General features: G+C 39.5%; 1 protein-coding gene across 3 annotated transcripts in view; it reads right to left on the reverse strand.

Moving 5' to 3' along the window:
- SH3YL1 (SH3 and SYLF domain containing 1) overlaps positions 1–17,671 on the reverse strand; it is a 54,741-nt gene that overhangs the window by 20,994 nt on the left and 16,076 nt on the right. For 2 of the 3 annotated variants that reach the window (XM_061357612.1, XM_061357610.1), the window contains exons 4-9: positions 17,253–17,317; positions 10,767–10,879; positions 6,724–6,852; positions 5,436–5,598; positions 4,688–4,760; positions 3,962–4,018 (exon numbers count right to left, since the gene is read on the reverse strand). In XM_061357612.1, the coding sequence (XP_061213596.1) occupies positions 3,962–4,018; positions 4,688–4,760; positions 5,436–5,598; positions 6,724–6,852; positions 10,767–10,879; positions 17,253–17,317 (600 nt within the window). The remainder of the gene's footprint in view (positions 1–3,961; positions 4,019–4,687; positions 4,761–5,435; positions 5,599–6,723; positions 6,853–10,766; positions 10,880–17,252; positions 17,318–17,671) is intronic. The other variant, XM_061357611.1, reaches the window with a different exon arrangement.

A 17,671-nucleotide genomic window follows, 5' to 3' on the forward strand; every position in this document is an offset into this window, starting at 1 on the left:
TATTTAGCTCAATTAACTCTGGATGGTAAGAAAGCCTTCTGAGAGAGTTTGAGAGAAATCTGAAGAAAACCTTTGGGGAACAAGTTCTCATGAGTTTCTTAAACAAATCACGACTGCTTAAAAGATGCAAACAGCATCATTACTTTTGCCAAATTATGACAAAATTATTACTTATACTGTTATAAAAAGAACTGCTTTTGTGTTTATGATTAGCATTTGGACTTACAGTTTTGTAGACACAGGCCTTGTTATAAACATTTTTTAAAGGAAACACACTACAGAGCGAAATCAGAATGAAGCACTAAGCACGTACGCATTTGTGAGGCCAGAGAACTCAAGCTCATAATGATTTTTGATAACTGTGAATGAGTAGTGAAAGAACAGTGGATGGAAAACCTTTTTTTGCATTTTCATCCCCTTTCCTGCCTCATGTCTGTTTCCTGATTGTTTCTGCATCTTGGCAACTTGAAGGGATTTTTTTTCCAAACATGTGAACCAGTCCTTCCTTGATTAGCTGAGCTGAAGTGAAAAAATACCTGACTTTCGATTCTGAGCAATTTACCTGTTTTTGATTTGCTTCTCACCAACATTCACTTTAACCTAGCTTCTACTTTTACTAGAAGACTGCTGCCCCTGTTACTACCAGTTCAGCTGGGAAATCATGGCACTGTTTTCAGAATCCTACAGTATTCAGCAAACTATAAGGAGGATAGAAAACTAAGTCAAGTAACCATTTATCTACATTTTTGGTTACTTGCTGCTCCGTGGCAGTACCCCAAGCAGAAATAATTAGAAATCATAACACTAATGCAAAACTACCATGTATGAATAGATATTCCAGCATGACAAGCTATCAAACTAATGTATCTAAAAAAAAAGTTCTAATAAAATAAACTTCTCCTGCATCTACAATGCCGAATTAGTCCACTGAAGAACCATGGGTCATTATATTACAGATGTAGTACAGAAACCTTCCACCCAGATAAAGTAAAAGCTAGATCATGGTAATAAAGCTTGTAATGCCTTGTTGACCCTTTTGTTAAATTGTACAGCATAGAGGGGAAAAAGTAGTAAAATGAAGCTGCAAATCCCTAATTTTAGTAATGGAGGAAGTATGAACTACCATACTCATAAGCAAATCCAATTTCTTTATCTGAACAGTCACCAGAAAAATCTCTGCTACTGTAGCAACTTCATACTTCAGTGAATCTCAATAACCATATCAGTTATTGGGTTTTGGTTGGTTGGTTTGTTTCTTTTTCCTCAGGATTGTAAAAGGCTTCTGCAGATTGTTAATTAAAATAATAAATTGTGGTATTTTCAAGTTTCTGGAAACATTTTAAAGCATTACTGAACCTAATCTTACAACTAAATGCATTACCTTAAGTACTATTCAGTTACATGAAAACAATCTACTTGCATCTGAGTTCAGGTATCACACTGTCAGTTAAGAAAAACATGTTTTTCATTTAACATTCTTCTTGCATTTGAAATAGGTTATATTACCTATCTAGATAACACAGCCCACATAAAATAATTAAAAATGTTTCATCCAGAAGTCTAGCTCTTCTTCTGCCTAATGAGAAAAATTAATGTTTTAACCTCTCTAGTACTTTTGTAACTGTTGCAAAACCAAAGCTTCATAACACAAACCCATCCTCCTCCCTTCCCACCCAAAAGCAAGTCCTTACTGTTGGCAATCCAGACCAGCTTATTGCTGAGCATCAAAACCTACCCCTGCATCAGCCCTTACACCTAAAATGTAGCTTCCTAAGGGTTAGTTTCATACACTCTTCTATTAATTAACTAATATATATATGTATTTTAACTAGGAAGATGCAAAAAAAATGCTGAAGACATTTTCTTCAGATGACCGAAGAACACCAGTTGCAGCAAGTAATCCTGCAATCAAAATTGGCTAGTATGAACTATAGCTGCTAGGCAGCTCTATTGAAATCATCTGGACTATAAACATGCAGAAAGAGATTATTGACAGGTGGTATGGCCTTAAGCCTCCTTCTATTCCACCATCCAGCATTAATACACTCTGATGTTAACTGCTGTAAAAGGAGCTTCAACTCTGTTCCAGCCCACCATCAGCATGCACGTACGCTATGGTATTGAAACACTCAGGGTAAAGGACTTTACCCTTGATTTTTCCCTGGGGTAAGAACATTCTCTAGCCTTTAGAAACACACAGTACTTCTGAGGATTCAGTTGGCATTCAAACTATTTCCTATGGAAATGCAGTCTGCAACAGCAAGCAAAATACACCATGCCAAGCTTGTAAAGTAAACAGATTTACCGTGAGACATCATTTCTTGCAGGGAGTAACATTTATACAGATGCTGCTGCCCCTTGCGCTCCTCAAAAATAAGCTGGTGTATTTCTAGAAACTGTTAGGAATCATCAGTCGTAGACTGATCAAGTCTACATATTTATTTCAAAGAATCCTGAATCAGAGATAGTTCTTGAAGATTTCTACCTTGTCTCTTGCACCTGAGAAAGAACTCTTCCTTTAATAGAGCAAATGTGTGTGAAAGATTTTCCTACTGCTTTAGCAATCTCTTCTCAATTTGTCCAAGAAAAGTGAGAAACTTTAATTTGAGTGGCCAGGAGACTAATTTTTTTTTTGTTTTGGATGACAGCTGCTGAGTACAGATCACTAGGATCATCGTTCTTTTCCTGGTAAAAATCATAGAGCACAACAGCAAATTTTGATTCTCAGAAAATCTCTAATCTGCAGAAGTCACATCAACAGCTGAGTTTAAGATCCTACTATGTTGGTCCCCTCAAGAGATACACACATCAACAGCATGTATACAGAAAAGGTATGAAAGAGAATGTAAAGACAATGACACAGATAATTTATCTTACTTTTTAGTGAAAAATCTCTAATTACATTAACCAAGAAATGAAAAACACAATGAAGATTTCACCTTCAGACAACTATTTAAATAGTGTGTTAAATCACAGTACTCTACCTAAAATAAACTTTTCACTGTGATCTATTATCAAGCTTGACTTTAGCTCCATTTTCAAAAGTTTGATTTTACTTTCAAGTGGTGCACTCAATATATGCAACTGTGTGGACACATTCATATATATATATAAACATATATGTATGTAATATATAATGCCTTGGTCTTGGTTTTGATCATAGCAGAGACCATGAAAATATTTGTTTATCAAATGGACAATATATTTCATGGTAGAAATAATTTATTTCACTGACTTTAAACAGCTAACAGCCTTTTACCTGTGAAAGATGAGAACCTGGTGGGAGAGAACACTACAGCAGGCATGTGAACATAGGCACTTTTTATTATTATTTTTTTTCCTAGCAAATCACAAATTTCCAGACAATAGTCTCCATGCAGTTCAAGAGTACTGCGCAAGTACTACACAGTAAAATTCTTCCATTAGAGCCAAAAGTGCTTTAAAATTAAGAGAATCAGAATTTAAAAAATAATAATAATTAAAAAAAAAGTCCTGAACTCAGTGCATAAACCTGAAGAAGTATAACTGCAAGAAAATCTGTGTTTATGCCAGCATAATCAGATATGACCTGCAGAAACATTTTTTAATTAAAACAGCAGTTACAGTACCTTGCATAAGGAGTTGGGCACAAGCTTGTTATATCAGTTTTCTTTTTCATTTCAATTAGGTGGTAATATAAAACAGTTTTACTGCTTTCAATTAGTTTTTCAAGCTGACTGAATAAAGCAAAAGAACTTATGCTGTTCAGAGAAAGAACACTGATATTGGAATATAAGGCCAGGGAATAAGATTCACATTTGTGAAATATTTTCAGAAAGCATAAAAGATCTGAATCTCTTAACATATGGACAATGAAGAAAAATATGTATGGCCAGATACTGTTAGATGTCTTTCAAAGTACTTTTAGGATTTCTCAGATTGCACATTGCATTAGTAAAATACGTGTAATCTTAGTACTTACCCGCAGAGGCATAATCATTTGGAAGCTCAGGATAAAGTTTGTTTGTATTCTTTTTAGCTGAAAGAGAAAAAGTAACAAGTTATATAATATACATCACATATTATTATATTTCATATACTGCTTTTGTAATACATGTTCAATAGTTATAAAATGATTGCAGTTACCTAAGGAGCAGTACCCAAGAAAGAAATAAGGACTTTGCCTTCTATCCTTGTCTGGAGAAATAAATCAAGTCAACAATAGGAGCTACATATTAAAGCCTCACATTCAATGATAGCACTTTGGTAGTCAAACTGTTACAGAGCCAAAATTCTGCCTACTCTGCTCTGCTGTGAGACATCTACCTATTAATAGATAATGACAACCTAAAAGAGAAACTAAGTTTTCTAGAAACCAGAATTTCTAGGAGTAGGACTAGCAGTTTCTAGTAGGACTGTTGTTTTTACTAAAAAGCTTCATTGTACCATGGGGCTTCTAAGCATGCAATAATCATGAATGGTTCCCTTTGAACAGTTACCTGCTTAAATAACTACACAAACACTATATATAGCAAACCAAACAAAACATTTACCTTTTAGTGCTCATGGCACTATCCCAACACGCTTACAATGTTTGCCCAAGTTTTTATAGAAACAGCTACTACTATAATAATTGCATAATATTCATTAGCTTCAGTGTCTAATTTTATTTAGAGAATAAATTAATGATTATCAAAATGTTTTTAACCTGGTGGTGCTGGTCTAACAGTGGGTTTAGGTGGTTCAGGTCTCAACGATGGTCTAGCAGGTGGGTCATTTACCTAAAACATACAAATTTTAATACAAAATTTGTATCACACCTGGAAGTAGATTGTAAATTCAGAGCCTAGAGGCAGAACAAGTTACACTGGAAAAAAAAAAATAAAGATCACTCTTTCTCCACTGAAACTGTGTGAACTCCAGAAGCACACTGAGGAACTAGTAACATACGTAACTGTAATGTAACTTACCATGGTTTAACAAAGATGGAAGTAAATTACTGTTTATCTGTAACATCAACATCTACAAGAAAACATCTACAGTCTTAGTATGACCTTGTAAATGTGATTGTTTGAAGGGAAGAAAAACAGAAAAAAGTATCAACATCAAGACTGGTATTAACTTCATTATTATTAAACCCACATGTTATTTGCAGATTAACTTGATTAGGAATAATTGAACAAACTTTTCTAATCATCACCTCAGATTTGATTACGCACTATTGTAAAAACAAAGATGTACTTTATTATCCTGGAGGATGCAAAGCAAAATCAACAACATTTTTGTCCACAAGAGCCTACCAGGGCAATACTTGAATGAATGTATTACTTATATGAAGTATCTACAATGTGCTTAAGCTTCCAATAATGAACAATGTCACATGAACATCAACATTACCACTGACTAGGAACAGCTCAGGAGCAGAGAAAGCCTATGTGAAAAAGAGGTGCACAAACCCTTCTTTGTTCCCTTACAGCTTTTCCTGGATTATTTTTTTGCTCTTCATTTTCATATACTTCAGTGAAGGATGCTAGAGTTTCATAAAGATCTTCTGCTTGTGCAGGAAAAGGCACATCACCAAGCAAGATGGCACTAGCACGAATATCCTGGCCATAAAACCTGATGCAGAAGAAAAGATGCCAGGTATGTGATCATCATTACATTTCAATGTCTAGATAAATTAATCTGTACAAATGTTGCCCCCCTCCCTGTCCCTGCATTTCTCCTACTGATCATATAGTGAGAAGCGACAGAATTAATTCAATTATGTAAATCTGGAATAATAAGTAATTGCAGCAAACCTCAATGCCTACCTACCATCTTATTTCTATCTATTCTTTGTGAGTAATATTTTGTTCCTGGTCACACAGTATAAATCAACTAGACCTTCTGAAATCCAATCACACAGCAAACTGAATAGAAACATAGAACAGTTAGGGTTGGAAAGGACCTTAAGATCATCTAGTTCCAACCCCCCTGCCATGGGCAGGGACATCTCACATTAAACCATGCCACCCAAGGCGCTGTCCAATCCGGCCTTGAACACCGCCAGGGATGGAGCATTCACAACTTCCTTGGGCATCCCACTCCAGTGCTTCACCAATAAACACCACACCACTTTTCCAAAACACTTTAATAGATTCTTTAATGAAAAGAATTCCTGAATGGAATTTTATGAAGATAGCTAAAAATTACTGACATGCTGTGATTAAAATTAGTGTTAAGTCTTTGCTGATGTTACCAGAATCAAAGTTTTCAGAAACACAGAGCATAGAAGTGCAAGACACTCAAGAGGTTCTCTGGATTTTAAACTTAACAGGATGCAAAAGGAAGCACTATTTCATAAGCTGGGCATTTTTCCTATTTCACTGATGGTCTAAACCAGATACTTTTTTTGTTTGTTTCAAGTTGCCTAAAAGAATATTATTATGCAGTAAATACCTCAATACCTATCTTCTACAACATGGTGCTGGATTTAGATGGCAAAGTTTTGGTAAGAGGCAGGGCTGCAAGGGTGGCTACTCTGAGAAGCTGCTAGAAACACCTAATATATATATAAAATCTCTGAACAGTCAGCATCATCTCAACACCCATTGCAAGATGTCCAAATTGAAGAAACCCTTCTGCCTCAAGAAACTCTAAACTCAGCACAGTATGTTCTTACAACAAAGATTTTTCCAGATTGAATGTGTCCTAGTTAATTTTATCACTATGCATTCACTGAATCTTTTAAAGAGAACTTACTTGCGATTTGTTTCTTTCCTTTCAATTAAACATGTTCCTTCCAGGGATACACCTGCAAACAGACCTCGGGATTTGCAGTACGTATAGACAGCCGCAGAACTTCTCAGGGCAACATCCCCTTCTAAGTTTCTAGGAGGAAAAAAATTTTGATTGACATTCTTCAATATGGCTTTTCAACAAGAAGAGCAATTGTCTTTTTTTTTTAATCTTACAAAAAGACTGCAAAATTTCACTTCCCTCTGTTCTTATAAACTCTATTGAATATATTAAAGTGGGTCAGACTTGAAATCCATTTTCAGTTCTTATTTTAGACAAAACCCAGTACAACGTAATTTAAGTTGGTTCCTCTGAAGCAGAGAACAATGCTGTCTCGCGTGAATGTTCCACATTAGACCTCCTCTTGCATTCAGAAGTCTGAAATATTAACCCACGTTTTAATCATGTTTCAAAATTATCTGATTATGTTTGTGGTGACTTGGGACCCTATCCAATATATACAAATCCTCCCTGATTTTATGGTGCCCAAAACAGCACAAAATATTCCAAGTCAGACCTTATCAAACCTCAACAGAATGGGAAGATTACAATTTTTGTCCTACACAAGACCACATAATATTCTAGGCATAAAGATACTTCAGGCAGTCAGCCAGTCCAAAACAGATACAAGATAAAATTGAGAGCAGGCTGCTCTGGGCTTTGTTTTGAAGACTTTCAAGGATACAGATTCCACAGACACTCTGAGCAACCTGGATCGTTGCTCAGTTATAATCATAGAATCGTAGAATAGTTAGGGTTGGAAAGGACCTTAAGATCATCAAGTTCCAACCCAACTGCCATGGGCAGGGACTCCTCACACTAAACCGTGTCACCCAAGGCTCTGTCCAATCCAGCCTTGAACACTGCCAGGGATGGAGCATTCACAACTTCCCTGGGCAACCCATTCCAGTGCCTCACCACCCTCACAGTAAAGAACTTCTTCCTTATATCCAATCTAAACTTCCCCTGTTTAAGTTTTAACCTGTTAGCCCTTGTCCTATCACTACAGTCCCTAATGAAGAGACCATCCCCAGCATCCCAGCATCCCTGTAAAGCCCCCCTTTAGATACTGGAAGGCTGCCATGAGGTCTCCACTCAGCTTTCCCTTCTCAAGGCTGAACAGTCCCAACTTTCTCAGCCTATCTTCATATGGGAGGTGCTCCAGTCCCCTGATCATCCTCATGCCCCTCCTCTGGACTTGTTCCAACAGATCCATGTCCTTTTTATGCTGAAGACATCAGAACTGCACACAATACTCCAAGTGAGGTCTCCTGAGAGCAGGATCACCTCCTTCAACCTGTTGGTCATGATCCTTTTGATGCAGCCCAGGATACGGTTGGCTTTCTGGGCTGCAAGCGCACACTGCTGGCTCATGTTCATTTTCTCATCGACCAACACCCCCAAGTCCTTCTCCACAGGGCTGCTCTGAATCTCTTCGCTGACCAATCTGCAGCTGTGCCTGGGATTGCTCCAACCCAGGTGTAGGACCTTTCACTTGTCATGGTTAAACTTCATGAGGTTGGCATCAGCCCACCTCACAAGTGTGTCAAGGTCCCTCTGGATGGCATTCCTGCCCTCCAGCGTATCAACCGAACCACACAGCTTGGTGTCATCGGCAAACTTGCTGAGGGCGTACTCAATCCCACTGTCCATGTCAGTGACAAAGATGTTGAACAAGACCGGTCCCAACACTGATCCCTGAGGGATGCCACTCGTTACTGGTCTCCAGCCGGACACTGAGCCATTGACCACAACTCTTTGCATGCGGCCATCCAGCCAGTTCTTTATCCTCCTAGTGGTCCACCTATCAAACTGGTGTCTCTCCAATTTAGAGACAAGGATGTTGTGTGGGACAGTGTTGAACGCTTTGCACAAGTGCAGGTAGATGACATCAACTGCTCGACCCCTGTCCATCAGTTCTGTAGCCCCATCATAGAAGGCCACAAAATTGGTCAGGCAGGATTTCCCCTTAGTGAAGCCATGCTGGCTGTCACCAAGCACCTTGTTATTTTTCATGTGCCTTAGCATGCCTTCCAGAATAATCTGCTCCAAGATTTTGCCCATAATGCAATAATTTTGCTCCAATTTTTTTTTTCATAATCATGTTGATTTTTTTTTTTTTTCTCATATCCAGTCAGAACCTTCCTTGTATCAATTAATGACAATCATCTCTCACTGCCTTGACATGCACCTCTGTAAAGAATTGGGCTCCATCTTCTTGGTGATTCCATTTTGGGGAAGACTTCAAGGTCTTCTCCAGGTTAAACAAGCTGAGTTCTCCTGTCCTCATTATACATGTAATCCATGTCCCTGGCCATCTTGGTAGCCACTCACTTCACAGAATCAAATTTATAAACACCTTTATTGTACTGTAGGGCTGAAAATGGACGAAATATTCTAGGCTGTCTATGAAATGCCAAGTAAAGGGGAACAGTCATGTCCCTTATCCACTGGATAGAGCTTTACACTGTTCAGGATGCTGTTTTCTATTCAGTACGCTTTCATATTCAACTTACTGTCCACCAGTATGCTGGCATCTTCCCAATAGGGCAGCTGTCCAGCCTGGCAGGCTTGCCTACATAACTGCAGAGGGTTCATCCAACCAGGGGCGCAGAACTTTGCATCTGTCCTTGTTTAACTTCAGGAAGTTTCCCGTTGGATCTTCCAGGTCCATCACTCAAAATGGTGGTCCTAGCCTGAAGTGCACCCCCTGATTTGGTGTCATCCACAAACTTGAAGAGAACTTTTTGCATCTGCTCCTCATGTAACTGAAAATATCAAGCAGGAGTGGTCTCATAAGAGTCTTCTGAGGAATTCCACAGAAACCTGGCTTCTGAGTACAACATGAACCATTCACCACTGTTCTTAAGCCTGCTTATCTGTTTTTTCACCTATTTCTAGTCTGTCCCACCCTGACACCTAGGCCACAATGGCCCTGCTTGGACACAGAGATGTTGCAGAATGCTACACTGAATGCCTTTGAAAGGCAGATGATATTCACTGCTCACCCCTGATCCAAAGATCTCTCTCATCTGTGGAACAGGAATCATCATTTTATTTTGTCAGAGAAGAAAAAAAAAAAAAAAGTCAGTAAAAAAACCCATCATTAAAAAAGGCATATGGAGGCACATGTCCTATGAGAATAGTCTGAGGCAAATGGGCTAGGTAAATCTGGAGATGAGATAACTTAGGGTGAACTTAGCAGCCTTTAAGTATCTGTGAATAGGCAATCCAGAATATGAAGTCACCAGCAGTATATGGTGGAAGGATAAAATGTATGGACATAAATTGAAGCAAGAAATGTTTTGACTGGATATAAGGAAAAAATTTAACCATGAGGACAGCTGAACAGTCGAGCAGGTTGCCCAGAGAGCCTAAGTAGTCTCCACCTTTGGAAGCTTCCAAGATGCAGCTAGAATAAAGGCCTGAGCAACCTGATCTGAAGTCAAAACACCCTGCTTTGAGCAGAAGGTTGGAGTAGAGCTCTCGTAAGATCCCTTTCCAAGTTAAATTATCCTGTGATTACATCATCTTAACTTTCAAAGTGAGCTGGCTTAACCTGCTTTAAGGTTTAAAAGTAATTATTTGGTGTATTTTTATTTACCGTCAGGCAGATCTGTGGTGACAGAAAGCACAGACCCGTAGTTAACAAAATGGTAGCTCAGTTAGGCACAATAACGCCTGTGCTCTTTACTGAGCCTATTCAAGCAGTCTCCTGTAAAAAGAGAATAAACCTTGGAACGCTTTCCTTCTACCAGTAAGTGCCTTTATCAAAAAAAGAAACCAAACCAAAGAAACAAAACCCCCACAAATAAAAGAGGGCAACAAGTGACTTAAAAGGTGTAACACTACATGAACAGTATGATCCAGTCAACATACAGGTTGCCCAGGTTGTTTTGCAACATATCAGAAAAAGCCACATTAATGTCTATATACAGATTTAAAAACTACCTTCCTTACTTAACTCTACCCTATACTCAAACCTATTAGGAAAGTATTTCACTCACCTCCCCAGAGGTCCAATTGCCACAGTAAGATTTCCTCCAAGTGTAAGGTTACCTCCTTTGGCAAAAGCTTCTACTGCTCTTTCATGATTCAGTATTATTACTAAATCTGAAACCTACAAAATATCAAATAAAAGTAGTATGCTTTTTAAGACGAAAATTAGAACATCATGGGAGGAGTATCTTCAGGTCTGTAGGAAAGCAGGTGGAAGACACAAATGAAAACTAACACCAGCTTTTTTAAGGTATTAATTCAAGCAAGAGTCACTCATTCTCTCAAGAGAATTACTTCTTTACTTGTAAAGGATTCATTTGAAACATTTTCCATAATAAAGTTGATTCTTTTTCTGCAAGGTATTTTTAAAATAAAAATCAAATTTGACTGATTTTTTCCCCAAGCGTTGATATGGTCAGTATGTGATAAGCAATAGCTGCAAAAGAAACACTGTTTTAATTCAAAATTTCCCAATTAACAAATTTTTATTTTCTATAGCTTTTGCAAGCAGTTATGAAGGCATTTTCAGATGAGAAGGGAGATTAAGTTAAGAAAATAATTTTGATCCTTCAATAATGGAATCAATAATAGCAAGACATATTTTGGTGGAGCTGGTCTGATAAAGAAGGGGAAGAGCAGTTTTGGTAGGAGGTTTGCCAGACTGGTCAGGGAGGCTTTAAACTAGATGTGTTGGGGGAGGGGGGCATCATTCCATCCCAACACACCCAGTCAGTTGGCAGCACCTGTAATAAATGCTCGGAGCAATGCAGAGATATTCTGGCTGCTCCAGCCAATGAGCCGGCTTCATTTGGAGCTCGGCTCAGATGCCTCTATACAAATGCCCGTAGCATGGGTAACAAACAAGAGGAATTAGAGATGTGTGCTCGTCTACAGGGGTATGATATTATAGGAATCACAGAAACATGTTGGGATGGCTCCTATGACTGGAGTGTCGGAAGGGAAGGTTACAGACTCTTTAGAAAAGACAGGCCTGGCAGGCGCGGATGGGGTGCTGGCTTTTATGTTAGGGATAGCCTGGAGAGTATGGAACTCTGTCTGGGGACAGGTGACCAGTCGACAGAGAGTTTATGGGTCAGGGTTAAAGGGAGAACAGCGATGGGAGACATTACTGTGGGGATCTGTAACAGACCACCTGATCAAGGAGAACCTGCGGATGAAGCACTCTATAGACAGATAGGAAAAGTTCACGCTCACAGGCCCTCGTTCTCATGGGTGACTTCACCCACCCTGACATCTGTTGGAATGATGGTATGGCCCGGCACAAGCAATCCAGGAGGTTCCTCGATTGTATGGAAGACAACTTCCTCCTGCAAGTAATAGAGGAACCGACAGGAAGAGGTGCCATGCCTGACCTTGTGCTCACCAATAGGGAAGGGCTCATTGGAAATGTAGCACTGCAGGGCAGCCTTGGATGCAGCGACCATGAGATGGTTGAATTTGAGATCCTCAGGACAGTGAGAAGAGCATGCAGCAAGCTCACTGGCCTAGACTTCAAAAGAGCAGACTTTGGCCTCTTCAGGAACCTGCTTAGTAAGGTTCCATGGGATATAGCCCTAGAGGGCAGGGGGGCTCAAGACTCTTGCTTGGTCTTCAAGGATCACCTGCTACAAGCTCAGGAGTGCTGCATCCCAACCAGAAGGAAGTGCAGCAGGAGGGCCAGGACACCTCCTTGGATGGATAAGGAGCTCCTGAGGAAAATTCAAATGAAAAAAGAGTTTTATAGAAGGTGGAAGCAAGGACAGGTGGCCTGGGAAGAGTACAGGGATGTTGTCCGGGAAGCTAGGGACCAGGTTAGGAAAGCTAAAGCCCACTTAGAATTAAAATTGGCTATGGATATTAACGATAACAGGAAGGGATTCTACAGGTACATACGAAATAAAAAAACAGATTAGGGAGAACGTAGGCCCCCCCCGAAAGCTCTCAGGAGAACTGGCTACACAGGATTTGGAGAAGGCTGAGGTTCTGAATGACTTCTTTGCCTCAGTCTTCTCTAGCAAAGGCTCCGACCACACCACCCAAGTCTTGGAAGGCAGACGCAGGGACTGTGAGAATGAAGTCCTTGGGCCCACTGTAGGAGAGGAATTGGTTCGAGACCATCTTAAAAATCTGAACGTGCACAAGTCCATGGGTCCTGATGAAATCCATCCATGGGTCCTGAAGGAGCTGGCAAATGAAGTTGCTAAGCTGCTGGCCATCATATTTGAAAAATCATGGCAGTCAGGTGAAGTTCCCGACGACTGGAAAAAGGGAAATATAACCCCCATTTTCAAGAAGGGGAAAATGTATGACCTGGGGAATTACAGACCAGTCAGTCTCACCTCTGTGCCTGGCAAAATCTTGGAGCAGATTCTCCTGGAAGGCATGCTAAGGCACATGAAAAATAACAAGGTGCTTGGTGACAGCCAGCATGGCTTCACTAAGGGGAAATCCTGCCTGACCAATTTGGTGGCCTTCTATGATGGGGCTACAGAACTAATGGACAGCGGTAGAGCAGTTGATGTCATCTACCTAGATTTGTGTAAAGTGTTCAACACTGGCCCACACAACATTTTTGTCTCTAAATTGGAGAGACATCAATTTGATGAATGGACCACTCGGTGGATAAAGAACTGGCTGGAGGGCCGCACACAAAGAGTTGTGGTCAATGGCTCAGTGTCCGGCTGGAGACCTGTAATGGGTGGTGTCCCTCAGGGATGGGTGTTGGGACCGGTCTTGTTTAACATCTTTGTCACTGACATGGACAGTGGGGTTTAGTGCGCCCTCAGCAAGTTTGCCGATGACACCAAGCTGTGTGGTTCGGTTGATACGTTGGAGGGAAGGAATGCCATCCAGAGGGACCTTGACACACTTGTGAGGTGGGCTGATGCCAACCTCATGAAGTTTAACCATGACAAGTGAAAGGTCCTACACCTGGGTCGGAGCAATCCCAGGCACAGCTGCAGATTGGTCAGCGAAGAGATTCAGAGCAGCCCTGTGGAGAAGGACTTGGGGGTGGTGGTCGATGAGAAAATGAACATGAGCCAGCAGTGTGCGCTTGCAGCCCAGAAAGCCAACCGTATCCTGGGCTGCATCAAAAGGAGTGTGACCAGCAGGTCAAAGGAGGTGATCCTGCCCCTTTATTCTGCTCTCAGGAGACCTCACTTGGAGTATTGTGTGCAATTCTGGTGTCCTCAACATAAAAAGGACATGGATCTGTTGGAACAAGTCCAGAGGAGGGGCATGAGGATGATCAGGGGACTGGAGCACCTCCCATATGAAGATAGGCTGAAAAAGTTGGGACTGTTCAGCGTGGAGAAGAGAAGGCTGTGTGGATACCCCATAGCAGCCTTCCAGTATCTGAAAGGGGCCTACAGGGATACTGGAGAGGGACTCTTCATTAGGGACTGTAGTGATAGGACAAGGGGTAATGGGTTAAAACTTAAACAGGGGAAGTTTAGATTGGATATAAGGAGGAAATTCTTTCCTGTTAGGGTGGCGAGGCACTGGAATAGGTTGCCCAAGGAAGCTGTGAATGCTCCATCCCTGGCAGTGTTCCAAGGCCAGGTTGGACGAAGCCTTGGGTGATATGGTTTAGAGCGAGGTGTACCTGCCCATGGCAGGGGGGTTGGAACTTGATGATCTTAAGGTTCTTTCCAACCCTAACTATTCTATGATTCTATGATTCTAGGATTTTAGTAAACAAAATTACTGTTCAAAGAATAAAGAGCAAAAAGGATACAGGTTATCCCATTATTGACAAAACTTTATTTTCTTGAGAAAATTAGCTGTTTAATATATGTGTATATATATCCATAAATGTATATTTAGTTTTTTAAGACTTGAATACATGAGATGTAGCCAGTTTCTTGAAGAAATCTAACTAAATAACTGAAAAGCTAACAGAGTATTTTTGAAAGGTTCAAATGCAAAATGGAAAAAAAAAGAAAAAGAAAAATCACTATTTCTCGAAGACTTTATTTGCCTGGAGTGTGACAGAAAATTACATCAAAGAACTTCCACTAGTATTTAAGTTTATGCCAATGACCATCAGCACTGTAAAACTATAACTGTCTTTGATTACAGAGCCTTGGGTGCCATGGTCTAGGGTGAGGCATCCTTGCCCATGGCAGAGGGGTTGGAACTAGATGATCTTAAGGTGCTTTCCAACCCTAACTATTCTGTGATCCTACAATTCTATGATTTAACAAATTCCAATAAAAGTCTCCTATCATCTCAAACTAGGAAGCGTTTTAAAGAGAGAAAAAGCCTTTCAAACACAAGCATGACCCTACAAAGCTCAGTATCTTATCTGAGAGCTCAGTAAACACATTACATGTATTAAAAAATATACCAGCCTGATCAACAAAGTATATTACACTATTGCAGCTTATTGTGTTGGATTATCTTTTCAAAAGATAGCTTGATTATCCAAGAACTGCCGGGCTTGATCTTTAATCTGATGGACTTTACTGAATGCCAGGTTCAGAAAAAACTTTTGACTTACCCCACATTCCAAACAGTGACAGCAGGGAATACAAGAGGAAATACCAAATTATTTGCAGAACAAAGCTGGTCCAGAAATATCACACAGTGTAAGACAGGCCTTTGTTATTAGCCCCCTGGTAAGCTCCACCCATCCCACGGAAAAGATGGCTGACATGAGTACTTTCTGAATCATCCAAGGATGGAAAGAGAATGTCATTCATGATGCTGCTACCTCCTCTAACCCATTAAGAGGCTGAATCCACAGCTAAAGCTAAATTAATCTATAGTGAGAAAACCCTCAAGGAAAGCATCTAGATGAGTTTAAAAATTGGTCTTTAATTTGAGGTACCAGGTTGCTTACAGTGACTTCTGAAATCTGCGATTTCCTTGTTGTTTAAAACCACCCATAATTACCACTACAACTATACCAATTATAATCTCTCCTACAGGAATAAAATTCAACTTATTTCTACAAGGTTTAATTTTATATATGACTGATACTGGATGCTGATATTGGACTCTGGGCTCCTAAGCCACTTAAATATTTCTGAATAGCATCTTTTCTCCAGAAGAAATAAATAAGATTGTGTTATTATAATGCCAATAAGGAAACAGGATTTTATAAGCTGACTAAAACTCTCAAATCAAGGGCACAATATTGCTCAGAAAAAACACACCATCTCAGAAGTAGCTTCTGTGTTGAAATTATTTGAGTAAGTATCAATAATGGTTACATTATCTAAAATATCAGATGAAGACGATTAAAGGAAAAGTTTCATAAATTAATCAAAGCATGTGAAAAATCTGTTTCATCGTCATAAAAGCAAAACTAACCCCCCCCCCCCCAAAAAAAAAAACAACAACCAACCAACAATCCCTCCCCCCCAGCCCCCTTAAACCCCTGGATGCTGTGGCTCAAACTCAATGTTTTGTAATGCGTTCAGAACCTGTAGTCATGAATACCGAAGAAAAATCCCTACAAAAAAATATCAATAATTTCATATTCACACCATCCTTTAAAAAGTGCACAGCAATAATGCCCGAGATCACACAGCAAACAAGGAGGATACAACAAAATATTGATTCTTTGCTCATTGTGTGAGTGCTGGCTGACTGACTGTCAAGAGCTGTTTAGCTGTAAGAGACACACTGGGAGCCCGTGTGGACCATGCATGTCAGGTATGCATGGATTCTTCTGAAGAGCAGAATACCTATAGCAAGAGATCTTGCTGGCAGCATACCATTACTTTGATTTTCTACGAGAATGGCAGAAAAGAAGCTAAACAGAAATAAAAGACGGCAGGACTGGAGGCTAGGGTGGAAAAGAAGAGGAAAGATGGAAACAAGCACAGGTGAGAGCTGTGAGAAGGAAGAGACAGGAAGCAGAGGCAAAGTGCTGACAGGGTTCAGATGAACAGGATTTCTCTGAACATACTGAGAATCCCTTACTTGACCATTTCTGCTGGCTGCAAACTGGCTTGTTTTCTGCATCATTCCTAGACAGGAGGCACAATCAGTTTTGGTTTTCCCAAAGTCAGTAATCACAAGTTTGAGTGGGAAATGCATGAAGAACAGTAACGTTAGCTAGGCTCCATTTTACTTAGCCTTCAATTCCTTTCACTGTTTTTTGCCAGATGGAGTCCTTGCACTCTTTCATAAAGCATTTGATACTGTATTAAGTCTAGGATACTTTTAATTAATTCCAATTGGCTTATATGTGAATACTTAAAGGCAGCTTTCCATAAGGGAAAAATTCAGTCTTTTAGAAGTGAGAAATCAAGTAAATAGCTGTTATGTCACTTGTTTTCATTTAAATCACTTCAAGCAATTAGACTGATAGGATCAAAATCCCTATTTTGTTTGTCTTACATATATATATGTATTCTGTAATAGATTTTTAACATAGAAAAATAGATTCTACTATCTCACTAACATTTAGATCTTTGTCAATATATTTTTATTTCTTGCAAAAAAAGTTACCAACAAGTATTTCAAATGAAAAATTATACCTCAATTCCAATTTCAAATCCACCACCCAGGCCAGCAATTCCTATTGCAGAAGGAGCAGACCAGGCTGTCAAGCAAAACAAGACAAATTTACAGAATTTTTACCACATGTTACAAGGAATACTTATTTTACTATTACAGTTAAAAACGACTAACAAATTCTCTCTTTAAAACTATGTTCAAACCCACTATAATGGAATCACATAACTATACCGGTTTATTCCACATGAATGAATTCAAGAAATACAAACCCTTGTGACCTAACAAACCTTTATTACAAATTATTTATCATAGAGTTGTCCATAATTGGATATAATTCATTCTTCTTACGAATTTTAATCTATATGCTTTTATATTTCACCCTTTTCTACAAAGATACTGAAAGCATTTACATCTGGTAAAAAATACGTACAATATTTTG

Source organism: Neopsephotus bourkii, unplaced genomic scaffold (genome assembly GCF_033783945.1).
Source record: "Neopsephotus bourkii isolate Nb327-2 ecotype Australia unplaced genomic scaffold, CSIRO-AGI_Nbou_v1 NB_908, whole genome shotgun sequence".
Taxonomy (NCBI): Eukaryota; Metazoa; Chordata; class Aves; order Psittaciformes; family Psittacidae; genus Neopsephotus; species Neopsephotus bourkii.